This window comes from Callospermophilus lateralis, chromosome 7 (assembly GCF_048772815.1).
Source record: "Callospermophilus lateralis isolate mCalLat2 chromosome 7, mCalLat2.hap1, whole genome shotgun sequence".
Classification (NCBI taxonomy): Eukaryota; Metazoa; Chordata; class Mammalia; order Rodentia; family Sciuridae; genus Callospermophilus; species Callospermophilus lateralis.
This window is the reverse complement of record NC_135311.1, coordinates 101,746,351-101,765,708: the sequence shown is the minus strand read 5'-3', so window position 1 is coordinate 101,765,708 and position 19,358 is coordinate 101,746,351. Positions and strand designations below refer to the sequence as shown.

Here is a 19,358-nt window from a genome sequence, read left to right as displayed (position 1 = left end):
AGAAGCAGATTGGGACATTCCAGCAAAAGGGAAAAGCAGGAGAAATTCTTGAAAGTCATTATTGCCAGTGGAATCAAGACAGGAAATTGTGAGGAGGCTGGAGAAATTGGTAGGGTTGGTTGCCACATTGGGCTTGAACTTTGTATAGCTTAGTGAAGAGGCATTTAAGGGCTTATTGCAGGTCAGTAATAGGGTTATATTTCTATGAATTTGCAGAAGGATTACCTTAGCAGATAATGTGAAGAGGACAGACTTAAAGATTTTTTTTTTTTTTTTTTTATGGAATTGGGAATTGAACTCAGATCTTTGCACATGTGAGACCAGTGCTCTACCACTGAGCTATATCCCCAGCCCTTTTTATTTTTAATTAATTAATTAATTTTTGCTACCAGGTGGTGAACCTAGAAGTGCTTAACCACTGAGCCACATCCTTAGCCCTTTTTAAATACTTTATTTAAAGACAGGGTCTTGGCTGAGTTGCTTAGGGCCTTGCTAAGTTGCTGAGTCTGGCTTTGAACTCTTGATCCTTGTGTCTCAGCATCCTGAGCTGCTGGGATTACAGTGTGCACTATCACACCCAGCTTTATTTTTTTAATGTTTAGATATGGTCCCACTTAGTTTTTTTAGGCTGGCCTTGAACTTGTGATCCTCCTGTCTCCTAAGTCTCTGGGGTTATTGGCATGTGCCACCACACCCACGGGATTTAAAAAATTTTGAGGAAGGCAGTGGCAGTGAGGATGAAGAAAAGATGGATACAATAGAAATTAATTTGATCATAGTGATATAGCCTGTTGATGTGAAATTGGTGATGAGCTCTTGGTTTTGGGGGAAGATTGTAGTGCCACTACTTGAAACAGGTAGTCTAGAGAAGAGGAAGTTGGTGAGGATGAGGGGTTCAAAATTTACTTTGGGGACTATTTGAGTGTACTTGGAATACTCAGTTCACTTGGAGTACCTATGAGATACCAGGTGGAGAAATCTAGAAAGTGGATTGATTGTGTGAAACTTGGGGCAGAGGCTTGGACCAGAGATCTGTATTCATAGTCATCAGCATCAATGAGAGGCAGAAACCTAACCCAGAGTGCAGTCTAGGGATGGTGTACAGCAAGGGAAAACATGTGGCTGAGGAAGAAGCTTTGAGGAACTAGTTTCAGGAAACTGTTGGATGAAGTCGCCAAAAGAGAGGTTAATAAGAAAAAATGAGGAAAATTTGGAAAAAGTTATATTATAGGTATCTGAAGAATTAAAGATGTCAGTGTAGCAGAAAAGTTACAAATAGAAGAATGGCTTTTTTTTTCTCATTCCAAGTAGTGATTACAGGTATTTCTGTAAAACTGGCCATGAGCAATATGTCTTGTTTACTCTTTTTTTTTTTTTGTACTAGGGATTGAACTTTGAGACAGGGTCTCATTCAGTTGCTTAGGGCCTCACTAAGTTGCTGAGGCTGGCTTTGAATTCACAATCCTGTTGCCTTAGCCTCTGGAGCCATTGGTATTATAGGTGTGTAACACTGCATCTGACTTGGCTACTCTCGTGAATGGAGTTTTTCCTGCTTTGTACTGCACAGGTTCAGGGGCTATAACTTTATATGAATGGATGTCTGCTTTTGGAATTTAGGACTCTTATCTGTTGATTTAGACGTGAGGTATTTTAGGAACTTTTATTATAAAAGTAATACAAGCATATTGTAATAATGAAAAATACAGAAAGGTTATTATAAAAGAAAATTAAGCCCATCCATAGTTTACATGAACCACTTTGAACATTTGATATGAAGCCTTTTGGTCATATTTATTTATTTAAAATTAGTCTTGGTTTGTGTCAGTTTCTTATACACATAATTTAAATGGGCAAAGTTCTGTAAGGCTTGTTATAAAGGTACAGCCCCCTGACTCTTTTTCCTACTATTTCCTATTCCCTGGAGGCAAATACTACCAACTATTTTAGCTGTTTCTTTTCTTATGTACCTTCATATAACTAAATAATATGCTTGTATTTCTGCTGCTTTGACTTTCCAGTTTGGGGCAATGCCTGTTGATTCCCATTGTGGAAGTGAGTATGTTGTCCCCTCTCATCACTGCCACCCCAGATCCACAAGTATCCTGTCGCTCTGTGCATATACCTATGTGTTTGTTATTTATTGTTTTCATTTATAACTATGTAATTGTTATTCACAGCTAAACCATGTTGAGAATTCTGGTCATTTTCTATTTTGGTAATAAAGCTTTAAATTTTTAATTTAAGTAATGCTTACTTGGTTCCTATTGTACTTATCACTGAGTCAGTGCTGTGCTCTTGCCCTGTTTTCTCACTCCCTTCCTCATCAGGTGTTATAACCATTTACCTGATTGGTGATACCCCTCTGGAGCTTTCTGACCTACTTCAGTATGGACTGGTTGGTTTCTTTGCCTCAGTTACTTCTCATCCTGCCATTACTATTTTTTTCCCCTGGTAGTGGATCGAACCCTGGAACACTCTACCACTGAGCTGCATCTCCAGCCCTTTTTATTTTTTCCTTTGAGAAGGGTCTCACTAAATTGCCAAGGCTAGCCTCAAACTTGTGATCCTTCTGCCTCAGCCTCCCAAGTAGCTGGGATGATAGGTGTGCACCATATACTGTGCCCATTATGTATGTATAAGGCATTTGTAGTCATAACTGCTTTCTAGCTTATAGTATCGCTGTTGAGATGTCTAGAACTATTCTGATTCTGGCATTCTGGGTTTTTCTCTTTGGAAGCTTCTAGTATTTTCTTTTTATGCTTGGTGTGCTGAAACATTTTGTGTAAAGTATGGTAGTTCTATAAGTTGGGTATTCAGTGGTCACTTTCAGTTGGAAACTTGTTTCTAGGACATTTTCTTAAATTATTTTGATACTCTTCTGTTTTCCATTTACTCTTTTTGGAAGTCCTGCTGCTGATGCTTTGGGGTCTAGGGTTACTGGGGTTCAGTATTTAGTATTCCTTTATTGATTCACCAATGTGCTTGGAGGTTCCAGTCCAGAGGCTCTCTGTCTTAGGATCTGTATAGATTAAACCTCTAGTACTTTCCCAGAATTGGACAGAGATAGATCGCAGCAACACCAGAGGGAAAGGAATGTTGGGAATCTGTTTCTTAGACTTTAACGCACCTTCATTCTTAGTTCTGGAGTTACCTGAGTCTTTTATGAGTCTGAGTCTTACCTGAGTACTTTATGATTTCTGCAGTACCACTTGGTAGCCTTTATGCTTTCCCTCTGCTGGCTTAGAATCCATTTTTTTCTAGCCTTATATATCAGTCTTTGTCCTTTTGTTTTCCAGTTTTTAAAATGTGTTCTGTGTTCTTCTCATTCTCTTTGTCTCTGTGGGTTTATGGCTTTGAGGATTTGGGAAAGACGGTGTAGTTAAATACACGTGTTCCATCTACTACCTTTAACCAGAAGTCCTTGATTCTTTTACATATGAATTTTTCCCCAAAGTTGAGATTGTTGTGTTCTTCCAACTTTGTATTTTTAATGTAATTTTATCAGGTAAATAATTTCACCTGTCATTAAAAATTATTTGTGAATATTATTTTAATAGCTATATGAAGTTACATCATGTGGACCTACAACTGTTTGCTTTATTGTTCTACTATTTTTGAGTGTATAAGCTATGTGGAGGTTTTTAAATCATGCGAAAATGAACAAAGTTAGACATAAAGTTTTTTCAGTAATTTAGACTAAAGCAGGATTTGATAAACTGTGGCTCACAGACCATGTCTGACCTTCTGGCTGGCTGTGAACTAAAATTGTTTTTTACATTTTTAAAGGATTATTAAAAATACAGAGAAGAATATGTGACAGACCACATGTGGCCTGCAAAGTCTAAAGTGATTACTATTTGGCCCTTCACAGAAAAATTTGCTGACCCCTGATCTAGAGTTTTAGAAGTGAAATTAATAGGAAATATTAAACCATTAAGTAATACTTATAGTCTAAACTAAAAAGAGTATAACTAGAAATAATGATTATTACATCTGGGTACAGTGGCACATGCTGGTAATCCCAGCAGTTCAGGAGGCTGAGGCAGGAGGATCATGAACTCAAAGCCAGACTCAGAAACTTAGCAAGGCCCTAAGCAACTCAGCAAGACCCTGTCTCTAAATAAAATATAAAAAAGGGCTGGGGATGTGGCTCAGTGGTTAAGCACTCCTGGGTTCAATCCCTGGTACCAAAAAAACCCCAACAAAACAAAAAAACAAATACGGTATTACATTAAGGAATATTTATAATGTAAATCTGCCTCATGCCTTCCTCCTAGTTTGGATAACTGGTATGTATGTGATTGTACTTTTTTTTAAATGCACTTACGTATGTGTGTCTATATGTCTAAATATTTAGTTTGGTTTATTTTACACAAACAGAAATCTGGTATCCTCTTGGAGTGGATACCACTACCACTTAAAACAGTATAACACTTACGTCCTACTGTGTCTCTTACAAGCAGATCTGTCTCACTCTTCTTTTAATGACTGCATAATACTCAATAGTATGAATCCATAAAAATTCATTTAGTCATTACCAAACTAAAAATGAGTTATCTCCAGCTTTTTGCAATTAAAAGTAATGCTGTAATTATTGTGTTTTTACATTTATACAAACTTTTTTGAGCATAATGTTGAGAAGAAATTATTGGGTCAAAGTAGTTGCACAAAATGCATGCTAATTTGCTAATTTTATCCTGAGAGTGCCCTTTTTCTATATCTACACCAATACTGGATATTATCTATCTGTCTTTACTTATTACCAGTTTCATGTCAGTTTTAATTTTCTGATAACTAAGACATGGAACATCTCTTCACTTGCTTATTAGCCATTTATAGTTCTGTGGATTGCCTGATGTTATAAACATTTCTAAGGCTTAAATGAGCACAACTATATGTTTTCTAAAAATGGCACTCTGATTTATGTTTCTCCAAGATTGTTTTTATCACACAAAATTTTGGAAATGTTTGATCTTAAAACTTGTTCTTTCTTTTATTAAATGGCTTTTTTTTTTTTTTGTAGGTAATTTTCGTTCTGCTCTCAATGATGTGATGGCTGCTAGAAAGCTAAAACCCTGCCACCTCAAAGCCATAGTAAGAGGTAAGTCTTATAGAACTGTAGTATGGTTATCATTATGGAAAAGCTGGTATTCATTTACCAAAAACTGACATTTAAAGCTTTGATGTTAAGGTAGTAGGATACTTCCTAGTGAAGTTATCTTATTTTTGCACTCTTGATATTAAGCTCCTGTTCCTTATTAACAGCACCATGCCGCTTTTGAAAGAAAATACTCTAATCCTTTATAAGAATTTGTATAGAAATTGAGACTCCTCTTTTTAAATTTGTATTGAATTAAAGTAATTCCAAAAATGAATTAAAGTAATTCCCAAAAGCTACATTCTGATTTTTTTTCCAGATTAGCTGATTGAAAGGCAAAATCTTCAAATGCCTTGTTAATTCAGTGAAAAGATAAGTTACAGGACATTTGCTGATAGCTTTGATGCTGAGATGGCCCCAGATTATTTTTTCTCTTGTAGTCCGACCTTTCTGTGTAATAATAGTGCTTGTATTTCTTTTATACTTCACTTTTTCTTTGAGAACTTCATAGATGCTTTGCACACTTTTTTCATCACACTTAATCTTCCCTGCATTCTTATGACCAGCTTAAAATGCTTTATTAAGTTATGTTTCTTTAGGTGTTCATGGCTAAGGGATAGTAAGTAGGTCCTTGTCTCTCAGCTGTATAGAAAGAAGTTACTAAATAAAGATTGGACAGTCCTGTGGAATTAGCCTTAGGCTAGAAACCCATAATCCTGAATTCAGTTGTTGATTTTCTGTTATAATGTGACAGTAGGAAGATACTCATTCTGATGTTAGTTTGTTCATCTCTGGAAGATGGAGTTAGGTTCCTTTGACATCTAAGCCTTTATAATTCTGATATTTTGAAATTCTGTGGAAAGGCTAAAGAGGCTAACTATTAAAGAAAAACACACATGATTGCATTAAAACATTTTAATAGAAGAGGCAACTTAAACTAATGATCATAAGGAACAAAATTAGGAGAGACCTAACATCTTTGAATGGCTGAAGCAAACTCTGCTTTCTGTCTGTCTTTTTAAAATCATCTGAGATTGGCTTTATTATTTCCATTTGCATATGAGGAACCTGGAGCTTGGTGATATTCAGTCTTTTGTCCTAATGGAATGGTGAATGATAGAGCCAAATCAGTCTGATTCCAGAGCCTTTGCTCTTTGCTAGTAAGCCTATTTTTAGAGTACATTATACCAGGGAGACTTAGAGGAATTTTGAGCTGAATAGGCACTAGGGCATTTCTGATCTATAATACAAAAAATATTCTTCTTTGGGGAATGAAGTTCTTTTCAAGGGGCTGGCTGGTAGCTGGTAGCTGGTATGGGATAGGTATTGTTCAAGGCAGGGCTTATTCATGTATGTCATTCCTAGATCTTAAGGGCCCTGGTTTCTGTAGGTGCCCTGTGCCATCTGGAACTGAAACACTTTGCTGAGGCTGTGAACTGGTGTGATGAGGGGCTGCAGATAGATGCCAAAGAGAAGAAGCTTCTGGAAATAAGGATTAAAGCAGACAAGCTGAAGGTTGGTATTAGCAGACAATTGGCTTTGGCTAATTTGCATTTACCAGATTGCATCTCTCAGGTCATTGTAAAAACCTGGGTGCTGGAGATGTAGCTCAGTGGAAGTGCATGCTTTGCATGTGTGAGGCCCTGGGTTTGATCCTAGCAACACATACACACACAAATAAATAAATAAAAATAAAGAGACAAAAGAAAAGAAAAACAGATAGGTGCTGTTGTGCATGCCTATAATCCCAGCGACTTGGGAGGCTAAGGCAGGAAGATCGCAAGTTTAAACCCAGCCTCATCAATTTAGCAAGGCCCTAAGCAACTCAATAAGGCCCTCAGCAACTCAACAAGACCCTATAATAAAATATAAAAAAGGGCTGAGAATGTGGCTCGGTGATTAAGCAGCCCTGGGTTTAATCCTTGGTACCAAAGACAAAAATGAAGAAGAAAAGAAAAGAAAAACAAACCAAAAGAATCAGTCTCTATTCTTGGAACTCTGTAGAGGACACAAACAAGTAAATTGAGGTAAGCAAGAACATACAGTATTGTAGTAGTAGTAGTATATGCTAGTGGTATCTAACTTTGCCCTCCTGTTTTTCCTCCTCCTCATTTCCTGACCTACAGTAAGGACTCTGTAAAAAATTGACTTTTGGAGTGGAGTTGTAGCTCAGTGATAGAGTGCTTGCCTAGCACATGCAGGGCCCTGGGTTCAATACTCAGCACCACATAAAAATAAAAAAATAAAAGGTATTTTGTCCAACCACAACTAAAAAATAAAATATTTTAAAAAATTGACTTTGAATTGAATGATTTTAATAAATAGAAAACAACATAAGAGTGCCATAGTTTATCTGTATAGTGTAGAGCTCTTGAAATAAAGAAGAAAAAAGGACAAGCTAAATATTTAAACAAAACCTTAAGTTTCTAATGCACAACTTCCAGTATTAAGACACCTATTACTTGCTAAAACAATGCCACATTTCTGACACATAACAGCCAAAATGATGATAAAATAGTAATAACAACAGAATACCATTAATACCAAATATACTACCCAATATTTAGATAGTATTTACTGTGTATATGTTCTAGGCTCTAGTTTAAAATTTTCACTTATTTAAACTATCTAAACAACACAATACCCCTATGAGGTAGGGGCTGTCACTATAAAGGTAGCTAAAGCACAGAGAGATCAGGAAGTTGCCCAGGTCACACAACTCTGCTGAAGAAGACTTCAGATGCAGGCAGTCTGATTCAGGGCCCAGGCTCTTGGCCACTGTGCAATACTGCCTCATCTGTCTTTCAGTACAAGGCCAGCATGAAACTTCATGTCTCCTTTTCCTGGCTTAAATATCTTCTCACTGCTTATTCTATGGAATTGGAAATTTTAGTGCCTGGAGAATCTTTAGCTGGTCCTGAACAAGGAGTCAGAAGTCATTCTCATCATTTGAAATATCAGAAAAGATAGATCTCTATGGCCTCACCTGGTTAAGTAAACAGAATTGTAAGCCCAGGTAACGGGGGGTTTCTAACGTTTCTAAAGTATATATACAGGAATGAATGTCGAGAGGGCTCCTGTGGAAGGCTGTGGCCACACCTGTCCATAGAAAACCCAGAGTGGACTTAAGTGAAAGCGTCTTGGTCTGCAGCAAAGATACACTTTAGGGGAGATTTCAGTGCCCAAAAGCTTGACATCAGATATAACTGACTTTGTTTACTGAATAACCGAATTATTCTCAAAAGTCATAGTATAAATTGATTCTGGATTCATTTGTGCTTGGCATATATAAGCACTAGATTTTCTGTGGCCAAGTTAATGCCAGAGAAAGTAGACTTCAAAGCAGTGAGTATTGCTAAAATAAAGTGAGGATTTTTAAAAATGGATCACCTTATGGGAAGATTTAATAATTCTAAATGTGTAGGAACCTAATAACAGAGCTTGAAACTACTTGAAACAAGAATTGACAACCCAAGGAAGGAAAAGACAATTCTACAGATAGATGGAATTGATGATATCCTTCTCTCTCAGTGATTGATGAGATCAAGTAAATAAAAAATAAATAAGATGATATCACTGTAAAGAGTTGACTAAAAGATCTACAAAAATTCTCTCCTCCATAAAATCAATGAGAAAACTGGCAAAAATGGTCAAAATCAACTTTTCTAGAATTCTGGAAATGAACCAAAAGCTTGCAGCAGGCTAGGAAGTGTTGTTCAAGAAACATGACTAATGTTCTATGAACTTTTTAACTATAGAAATATTGATGAGGTTGTGGAAATAACATACAAATGAAGTTCTAACCTTTTTGTCTCTAGGTTTAATTGCTCTGTAAAGGGAAAGCTAGTGGGGAAGATAAAAGGGAATTTCCTAAGTGAAACTCATTCTGTTCCCATGGTACTTGAAAGCAATTGCACTTGGAGAGTCTTTGTGAGCTCAAAATCTCTGGAGTTCTTTTTGTTTATTGTGTAAGATGGTGACCTGAGAGCCTTGCTAGTAGCTTGTGTGAACTGAGAGCTCCTCTTGGAGAGGATAGGTAAAGGTAGAAAATCAGCTTGACCACGAAGGGACAGCTTCTTGAAGTCTGAAGAAGGACAGAGAATTAGGTGCTTGCCTGGTGTGCTGCTTGCTTTCTTGGTGGTACCTGTGGGTAGAATTAAGTGTTAAACATGACATTTGGAATTTAACACTAAGAAACAAAGAGCAGCAGTTCTAAGACTGATAGCAACTGTTTTCACATAAATGGAAATGGAGTGATTTGACTTCTCTTGCTATATTACCCATTGACTGACTACAGGAAATACAGCATAACAATCATTTAGTATACTATTCTGTTTTCAGAACTAAAACTCCTCAATGTCAAAAAAGAATAAGAAAAAATAAAAAAACATAGCCAAGAATAATAAGAATAATAAGCTGTAGTAATAAGCTGGTGACATTTCAACTTGTTTCAGTCCTATCTCTCCCTTCCCAGTTCCCCAGTAATTGTGAGAGCTGGTAGTCCATAATCATGGTGAAAAAAAAAAGTGACCTGGTGGCCACCAGAAAAAACAACATTACAGTTCCTTCAAAGCCTTATTCCCAAGTTATCATTATTCGACCATCTAGTAGATCCCTAGAAGACCCTGCTTATAGGCTGTCTTTATATGACCCAACTTGGAGCTCACCCAGTATGGAAAGCTTTTTCAGATAGGATATGGTAATAGGGAGATTAAAAGGGAGAACATTCATCAGAAACCATTAGAGGAATTATTTTAAGATTCCACATACCTGCGGCACCAGATAGCATTTAGTACAGATAATGAAGGCTTACCAGAAAGCTTAAAAGTAAAAGCTAGGGATAAGATTCTGGAGGGGCTTTGAATACCTTCGGTATTCCTGGGACTCTAGAAGGTTATATGTATGCCAAGGGTATTACATATGTGCTTAGAAAAGGACCTGAGAGGAACCTAAACTCTCACCTCTGGCTGACCAAGCAGGAAGTGGCGGCTAAGGTAGAATTGTAAGCTGCTCAAGTAAGTGTGTGTTGAAGGTGTGCTCTGGCATGTGCACAGAGCCTCTAGGCAGCAGCTAGAAGACTTACTGGTTCTGGTATTTGTGGAAATCTGTGCTCAGTTGTTAGCTGACGACCAAATGAGTAGAGATTTTAGTAGTCACATATGACAGAATACAGACATTTTACAGAATTAGTTGAGAAAAATCAATAAACAGTAACAGCAACAATAATAAATCCAGGAGTGGATGGTCAAATATGAGTTCTAGAGTTGCCACATTATAGTGTCTGTTTGGCTTGCTTCCTTCCTTCCTTCCTTCCTTCCTTCCTTCCTTCCTCCTCCTCCTCCTCCTCCTCCTCCTCTCCCTCCTCCCCCTCCTCCCCCTCCTCCCCCCTCCTCCCCCCTCCTCCTCTCTCCTCCCTCCTCCTCTCTCCTCCCTCCTCCTTTCTCCTCCCTCCTCCTCTCTCTTCCCTCCTCCTCTCTCCTCCCTCCTCCTCTCTCTTCCTTCTCCTCTCTCCTCTCTCCTTCTCCTTTTCCTTTATCTTATTTTTTATTTTGAGACAGGGTCTTACTAAGTTGCTGAGGCTCGCCTTGAATTTGCAATCCTGCCTCAGCCCCTTGAGTTGCTGGATTTACAGGTGTGTACTAGTGTTTGGTTATTAGCAAAAAATTAGAAGACATGCCAAGAAAGAAGAAAGTATGCAGATGGGAAAAAGTCAATGGAATTGTCCTTGAGGAAGCTCAGACATAGAATTTACTAAACAATGACTGTAAACTATCTAGTTTAAATATGTTCTAAGAATAAAAGAAAACAATGTCTAAAGAACTAAAGAAAAGCACAAGAGTAATGTCTTGCCAAATAGTAAATGCCAATGAAAATAAATTATTTAAAAAGAACCTAATAGTATTTCTGTAGAGAAAAAGAACAGTAACTGAAATGTAAAATTCACTAGAGAAGCTCAACAGTGAATTTGAGTAGGCAGAAAAGAATCTGAAAACTTGAAGATAGTTGAGAATGGGGAAAAAGAAAAAGAAAGATAAAGAAAGACTTAGAGGCCTTTGAGATGCCATGAAGTGCACTAGTGTAGGAATAACCGAGGTTCCAATTGGAGGGGAGAGTGAAAGAGAGACAAAGGAATATTTGAAGAAGTGATGATCAGAAACTTGTCAAATTTATTTATTTATTTTTAAATAGATCATTTTTTTAAGAGAGAGGGAGAGAGAGAGAGAGAGAATTTTAATATTTATTTTTTAGTTATCGGTGGACACAACATCTTTGTTTGTATGTGGTGCTGAGGATCGAACCCGGGCCGCACGCATGCCAGGCGAGCGTGCTATCGCTTGAGCCACATCCCCAGTCCCAAAACTTGTCAAATTTAATGAAAAATAATAATTTGTACATCCAAGAAGCTTAACAGACTCCAAGTAGGATAAATTTAAAATGGCCTATACCTAGACACATCATTATCAAACTGCTGAAAGGCAAAGAAAAGAATCTTAAAGCAGCAAGAAAGACTCTCCATGTATAAGCAATCCTCAATAAAACTAACAGCTGATTTCTTACCAGAAACTATGAAAGCCAAATGGCAGTGAGATGACATAGTCAGAGTACAGAAAGAAAAAAAAAAAGAATCTTAAGAATTCTATATCTAGCAAACCTATTCTTTAAAAATTAAAAGAAAAGAAGAAGTAAAAGTATTTTTCTTGCAGATGATATGACTTCATGTATAGAAAATCCTAAGGGATTCAGTAAAAATTTCTTGGGACTTACAAGTTGAACAAGCTTGTAGGTTTTAACATTAGACTTTTACGAGTTTTATACATTAGACTTTTAATTAACACTCCACATGGAATTAAGAAAATAATTTCATTCATATTACCATCAAAAAATAAAATACTTAGGATCAAGTTTAACAAAAGTAGCATAAAAATACTTTGAAAAATACTTTGAAAAATACCAAACACTGTTGAAAGAAATTAAAGAAGATGTGAATAAATGAAAGATAATCCATTTTTTTCTGGATTGGATCTTAAAAATTGTTAAAATGGCAGTACTTCCCAAATTGGTGTGCCAAACCATATAATCTTTTATTTTTTTAAAATTAGAACATTATAATCATACACAGATCATACAGTCTTCATCAAAATTCCAACTGGCTTCTTTGCAAAAATTGATAAGCTGATCATAATATTCATTTAGAAATTCAAGGAACACCGAATAGCCAAAACAGTCTTGGGGAAAAAAAATTAGAAGACTCATACTTCCTAATTTCAAAATGTACTACAAAGCTATAGCAATCAAGATATTGTAGTACTGGCATAGGATAGACATGTAGATCAGTGTAGTAGAATTGAGAGCTCAGAAATAAATACCATTTGTAGAGAATTGATTTTCAACAAGGGTGCTGAGGTTATTCAGTGGGGAAAGAACAGTCTTCAACAAAGGATTCTGGGACATCTGGATATCCACATGTAGCAGAATGAAGTTGGATTCCTACTTGAAATTATATAAGAAAGGTTACTTCCAAATGGATCAAAGAGCTAAATGTAAGAGTTAAAATTATAAAATTCCTAGAAGGAAACATAGGCATTAGTCTTTGCAACCTTGAATTATACAGTGGTTTTTTAAATATGACATAAAGCCCAAGCAAGAAAAGAAAAAAATAGATAAATAGGACTTCATCAAAATAAAACCTTTTTGCTTTAGAAGGTTCCATCAAAAAAATGAAAAGATGATGGAGATTATTTTAGTGATAGAGTGCTTACTTAGCACATGCAAGACCCTGGGTTTGATCTCTAGTTCCAAAAAAACAAAAACAAAAACCTCAAAAAAGTGAAAAGACAGCCCACAGAATGGGAGAAAAATATTTGTAAGTCATCTTGCAAGAAATATTTATCTAGAAAAATACATAAATTTATTATATATAAATATGCGTATGTGTGTGTATACACACACATATAAACTTTTAAAAAATTTTGGTACTAGAGACTGAATCCAGGGTTTTGTTTTTGTTTTTTTTATTACTGAGTCATATCCCTAGCCCTCTTATTTTTTTTATGATTTATTTTATTTTATTTGGGGTATCGAATTCAACCCAGGGGCACTTAACCATAGAGACACATCCCCAGACCTTCTTTATATTTTATTTAGAAAAAAGGTCTTGCTTAGTTGTTTAGGACCTTGCTGTATTGCTGAGGATGACTTTGAGCTAGAGTCATCCTACCTCAGCCTCTTGAGCCACTGGGATTATAGGCAAGTGCCACTGTGCCTGGCTTATTTTTTTATTTTTGAGACAGGGTTTTGCTAAGTTGTTGAGGCTGACCTCAAACTTGTGATCCTCCTGCTGGGGTTATAGTCATGCTCCACCACACCCATCTATCTGGAATATATAATGAACTCTTAATATCTCAATAAGAACTCCATTTTTTAAATGAACAAAGGTTCTGAATAAACATTTCTCCAGTGATGGTACACAAATGGCTAACAAACCCATAGAAAGAAGCTTAATGTCATTAATAATAAGGAAATGCAAATCAAAACCAGAGAAATACTATTTTACAACCATTAGGATGACTATACATTTTTTTTAAGGAAACTAACAAATGTTGACAAGGATGTGGAGAAATTGGAAAGCTCATACATTGCAATGATGCTGATATTGTTGAAAAGTTTGGCAGTTCCTCAAAAAGTTAAACAAAATTACCATATGTTTCAGCTGTTCTACTCCTAGGTATATACTTTCAAAGAATTGAAAACAGTTATTCAAACAAATTCTTGTACCTGAATGTTCATAGTAACACTGTTCACACTAGTTGGAGTAGAACAGTCTAAGTGTCCATCAGTTGATGAGTGGATAAAATGTGGTATATCCACTCAGCGGAATATTATTCAGCCATAAAAATGGAATGGATTGATTCATGCTATAATGTGGATACCTCAAAAACATTATGATAAGTGAAGGAAGACAGACACAAAAAATATCACGTATAGTATGACTCCATTTATATGAAACATCCAAAATAAGTATATCTATGGACATAGCAGATAGTTGCTAGGGGTTGTTGGGGAGAGTGAATGGGAAGTGACTACTTAATGAGGATGGGATTACCTTTCAGAGTATTGAAAAGGTCACAGAGCCAGATAGAGGTGATGATTGTACAATATAGTGAATGTACTGAACGTCACTGATTGTATACCTTATGATGGTTAACAAGTTATTTTTTTATGTGACTTTCACCTCAATTTTCAAAAATTAAATTATTTACCAACAATAAAAAACAAATTTATTAATAATTGGAACTTGGTCAACAATGAAAAAAATTCTGATCTATAAAGACATCATTAAGAAAATTAAAAGGCAAGCCATAAAATAGAAGAAAACATTTGTAATACTACATTTAATAAAGGATTTGTATCCAGAATACATAAAGAAATCTACTCAACATCAAAAAGACAAAACACCAAAATTTTAAAATGTGGTAAAAAAATACAGATATTTCTCAAAAGAAGATTTACAATAAGCACATGAAAATATAACAACATAGTTAATCATCAGGGAAATGTAAATTAAAACTCAAGGATGCCAGGTGAGGTGGTGCACACCTGTAATCCCAGCAACTCAGGAGGCTGAGGCAGGATTGCAAGTTCAAGGCCAGCCTTGGCAATTAAATAAGACACCATCTCAAAAAACAAGTCTGGGGATACATCTCAACGGTAGAACTTTGCCTGGCGTGCTCAAGACCCTGGGTTCCATTCCCAGTATAGAAAAAAATAAAAAAAACCTCAGTGAGATCCCAATTCATTCCTATCTGAATAGTCAAAATTGTAAAAAGACTGACAAAATCAAATATTGGTGAATATATAGAGCATCTGGACCTTTTGTACATTGCCAGTGACACATAAAATAGTAAAACCACTTTCGAAGTCAGTGTTTTATTTTGGACACTTATCCTGTGACCTAGCAGTTTCACTTCTATGTGTCTGCCTAAGAGAAATTGAAAGGTGTACACAATAAGACTTATATACAAATGTTCATAGCCTTTTCCTTATATAACAGCCCAGAAACAGAGTTTGTGTTCAACAACAGGAGAATAGATAGGCAGATTATAGTATGTTTATTCAAAGAAATATTATTTGGCAATAAAAGGAAAGAAGCTTATCAGTGATGGGTTGGGAGGGGGACTGACTACAAAGAGGCAGAAGGGATGTAGAAATGTTCTCTATCTTGATTGGTCTTTTAGGCACCCAGGTGTATACATTTGTCAAAACTCATTGAACTGTGCCCTTAAAACATGCACATTATATTTCAGCAAAATTATTATTTTTTTAGGTAGTATAAGCCAGATGTGGTGCCATGTACCTGTAGTCCCAATACTCACAAAACTGAGGTGGGAGGATTATTTGAGCCCAAGAGTTCAAGACCATCCTGGGCAGCACACTGAGACTCCATTTCAATTAAAAAAAAATATACCAAAGGGGGGTTATAAACAGACAACCAGATAATATGCAACAGAGATCATCCATGGTCTGTGCAGCCTAAAATATTTACTGTCTTGCTTAACAGAAAACATTTGCTGACTCCTACTAATGTGTAGTTCTGAGGATGAAAGCAGAAACAATGGGTATTGGGTAGATTAGCAGGAAAAGAAAATCTGAAGTATATTTCTGCTATATTGAGTAGAATGTTGGTGTTTTTCTGTCATGGATTACAATTGTTCAAAAGGCAGAACCTCTGATAGGTTCTTGTCCTAGTTTTTTCCATTGTGTTATCCTGTACTCCAGCCAAACCAGGGAAGTTGAAATTCCCCATGAGGTGCTCATCTGCCCTGTGTCAGTTCCTATATGGAGACTGCCCTTTCTTCTTTGTCAGTCAGTCTTCCTTGTCTAAGCCTGCTTCCTCAGTTGGGCATGGTCAGTCACTGCCTGTGTTTCATAGCACTTGGTTCACTCCAGCAGACTAACACAGAGCACACCTGTTACACGTGTCTCTTCACTGGTCTGTACCTCTCAGTAGACTGTGAGTTCCTTGAGTATGGGAACTAGACCTTATACTTCTGCCGATAGCACCTCACACCTTGGTGTGTGCTTTGTGCATGTTTATTGAACTGAATCAGCCCCTGGCAGCCCTCAACATAGGAGCATGGCTTGAACAGAGTCCAGAGAGGCATTCATTCAGGCATAGGCTGCAGGCAGGGGAGGAGGAAGCAAGTTCCCTGGGGCTGATGTATCTGAATTTCATCTCCAGCGAACTGAACAGAGGGATGTGAGGAAAGCAAAGTTGAAAGAAAAGAAGGAGCAGAATCAGAATGAGGCTTTACTCCAAGCCATCAAGGTAAGTTCTCAAACCTTAGGTCCCCCAGTCCTGCAAAATCCACTAATCCTGTGATGCCTGCTGGGGACCTTTCTTACTGGAATGACTGTGTTCATTTTCTTTCTGCTTTGGTGAAGCAGTGTGACAAAGGAGCCCCGGCTCTGGAGTCAGACCCCCCCGAGTTGAGTCAGCTCTCCCACTGTGTGAATGTGCTGGTCTCTAACATACTGAGTACTGCTCTGGGTCAAGTGACCTCTCCTTTCATCTTCACTACAGCATCTGAGGGGGGTCTTCTTGTTCCTGTTCTGCTAACTGTTGAAATAGCCTCAGAGAGGTGAAGAAACCTCACACAGCTAATGAGTGTCAGCCAGGGCTTTGCTCTTCATCACTGTGTTATACTACATCCTGAGAAGCTGAATTTTTAGGATGTTGCTCTTTTATAACAACAACATCCTGCCTCCCTTTTCCTCTGTTTCCTGCATTTTGAAATTTTTGTACTGTGACTCAAATCTTGCTTGAACCTTGTTAGTGCTGGCTTCATTTCCATAAGGTACATAACACCTGTTGAGAGATTGTGGGGTGGGTTTTGATTTGATTTTTTGTTCAGTTAAATTATCCACACATTTAAGGTACATGTTTGACTTTAAGATTTAACACTTCTAAAATGCCTCCACTTATCTAACAAACAATCTGTTATTTCTCATCTCATTCACAATGAAAGATTTGGTCATTTTCTCAAATGTAGGATATTGGAATACTAGACATTTACATACAGACTTTTTTTTTTAATTTGGTTTTCTCCTTTAGTCCAACCCTGCATCGTAGATTTCAGTATGCATGAGAATTATTCTCAATAGAATACAAGCCATACTTTATTTATTTTTTTAAACATATTTTTAGTTATAGATAGACACAGTAGTTTTATTTATTTTTATTTGGGGCTGAGGATCAAACCCAGTGCCTCACACGTGCTAGACAAGTGCTCTACCAGTAAGCTGCAACCCCAACCCTTACTGATGGTTTTAAGCAGGATCAGCAAACTACAGCCATTGGAACACAGCTTTGACTGTTCATATATTATTTATGGTAGTTCTCACACTACAATGGCAAATTTGGTTAATTTCAACAGAGACTATTTAGCATACATTATCAGATTCTTTAAGAAAGTTTGCTAGTCCCTGTTTTATCAAAAGTAATTCTGATTGCATATGATTTCCCTTCATGTGCTAAACTTATAAACCTCCACACATGTACATAAGAGGTGACCCTTCTATTCAGACCCCTGATTGATCCTCATTTCTTTATCTGACTGTCAAGATAAAGTCTGTATACATTTTTTATAGTATCCTATGTCCTAGCCAAATTGAAACACTTAACATTTTTGTCCAGGCTACACTCTTGATCTTTTCTTTGTCTTTGCACATTTTTTTTTTTATGGTGGCATATTATTCTAATCCCCTACCCCCATCTTCTCTGCCTTTCAAAGTCATCATTCAGAGCTTAGCATTTTCCAATACTTCCAGCCCCAGGGTGAATAATTCCATTGTCTGCAGTTCCACAATTGTACTTCTTAATTTTATTATTGTAATTATTTCCATAGCTGTCTCCCCACTAGACATAAACAAAGGCTTAAGGGCGGGAGGTGGGGGGAACCATGTGTGCTCCTCTCTGTGACATAGTCCACATGGTAGATAAATGGTAGATGCCTAGTGAAAGTGAGTTAAACAAGTGGTGCCTACTGTGCCCTGCCAGTCCTCAGGGATCGTGATGGTTAATCTTGGGTAGAGCTGGCCCTCTAGGAGCTTACGTTGTTAGGTTTCCCTATTTCAGTGAAATGGATTTCTGTCTTCCCACATAACCTTGTCTTTAACCCAGGCTAGGAACATCAGGCTCATCCCTGAAGCTGCTGGTGAGGATGAAGATTCAGCCTCAGAAGGTATAGGTGAGATTTTTCTGGATGGACTTAGCTCTGAGAATCCCTATGGAGCCAGGCTGAGTCTAGATGACCAGGGAAGGCTAAGCTGGCCTGTGCTCTTTCTGTACCCGGAGTATGCCCAGTCGGACTTCATCTCTGCTTTCCATGAGGATTCCAGGTAATCACTTGCCCCAAAACCTTCTGCTCTGGCTGGCATTTTCTCTCCCTGCTGTCTTTGTAGGTAGGACAGGTGGATTTTTGGTTGAGAAGGGAAAAGAATAGTTCAGAGGGTTTCATACAATCTGATTTGATATAACTTCTCTATCCTATAGCTGAGTGAACTTCTGTTAACTAGGTTTTAAAAAAATTTGTTTTTTTAGTTATAGATGGACATAATACCTTTATTTTATTTGTTTATTTTATATGTGGTACTGGGGATTGAACCCAGTGCCTCACGCATGCTAGGCCACAATACCAGCCCAACTAGGTTTTAATGATAGATACAAGTCTCATTGACAAGTCTCATTGTCATACTGCCTGGGCTGGTCAGTGTAACACCACAGTATAGTGTTTGCCAAAGAGTGGCACACCTCTGGTGAAGTGTGAAATCATTTTAGGTAATTTAAGTGTATATTAGAAAAAATATAGATGGCACATTTATCTTGTGATTTCATAGGGTTAATGCTTAGAATATGGCTAAATATGAGAAATGTTTTTAACTCTTGAGTCTGTTTAAAGAAATTATGTCATAGATAAGTGATATGCATATACCACATTTTGGGCACTACCGTCAGAATGGATTAAACCTATTTTGCGTTTTATACATTCTTTTTGTCTCTGTGAATTGCTGTCCAGGGACTGATGTAGATCTTGAGGTTTTGATACCCAGAAAGTATATGTTACATCCTTAGGTTTATTGATCATCTAATGGTGATGTTTGGTGAAATACCCGCTTGGGACTCAGAGCAAAAATACCGCCCTGATAATCTGGAGGTAAGAGAAGTTTTATTTTGTTCCTTTATGAGATTTTATTTAGGGGA

General features: G+C 37.1%; 1 protein-coding gene across 3 annotated transcripts in view; it reads left to right on the top strand.

The window, feature by feature from the left end:
- The window catches only part of Ttc4 (tetratricopeptide repeat domain 4), a 38,347-nt gene that overhangs the window by 3,252 nt on the left and 15,737 nt on the right, over positions 1–19,358 (top strand). For all 3 annotated transcript variants that reach the window (XR_013091801.1, XM_076860306.1, XM_076860307.1), the window contains exons 4-8: positions 5,024–5,101; positions 6,489–6,613; positions 16,338–16,424; positions 18,279–18,496; positions 19,230–19,311. Coding sequence is in view for 2 of the 3 variants with exons in the window: in XM_076860306.1 (XP_076716421.1) it covers positions 5,024–5,101; positions 6,489–6,613; positions 16,338–16,424; positions 18,279–18,496; positions 19,230–19,311 (590 nt within the window). In the remaining variant the exon portion in view is untranslated. The remainder of the gene's footprint in view (positions 1–5,023; positions 5,102–6,488; positions 6,614–16,337; positions 16,425–18,278; positions 18,497–19,229; positions 19,312–19,358) is intronic.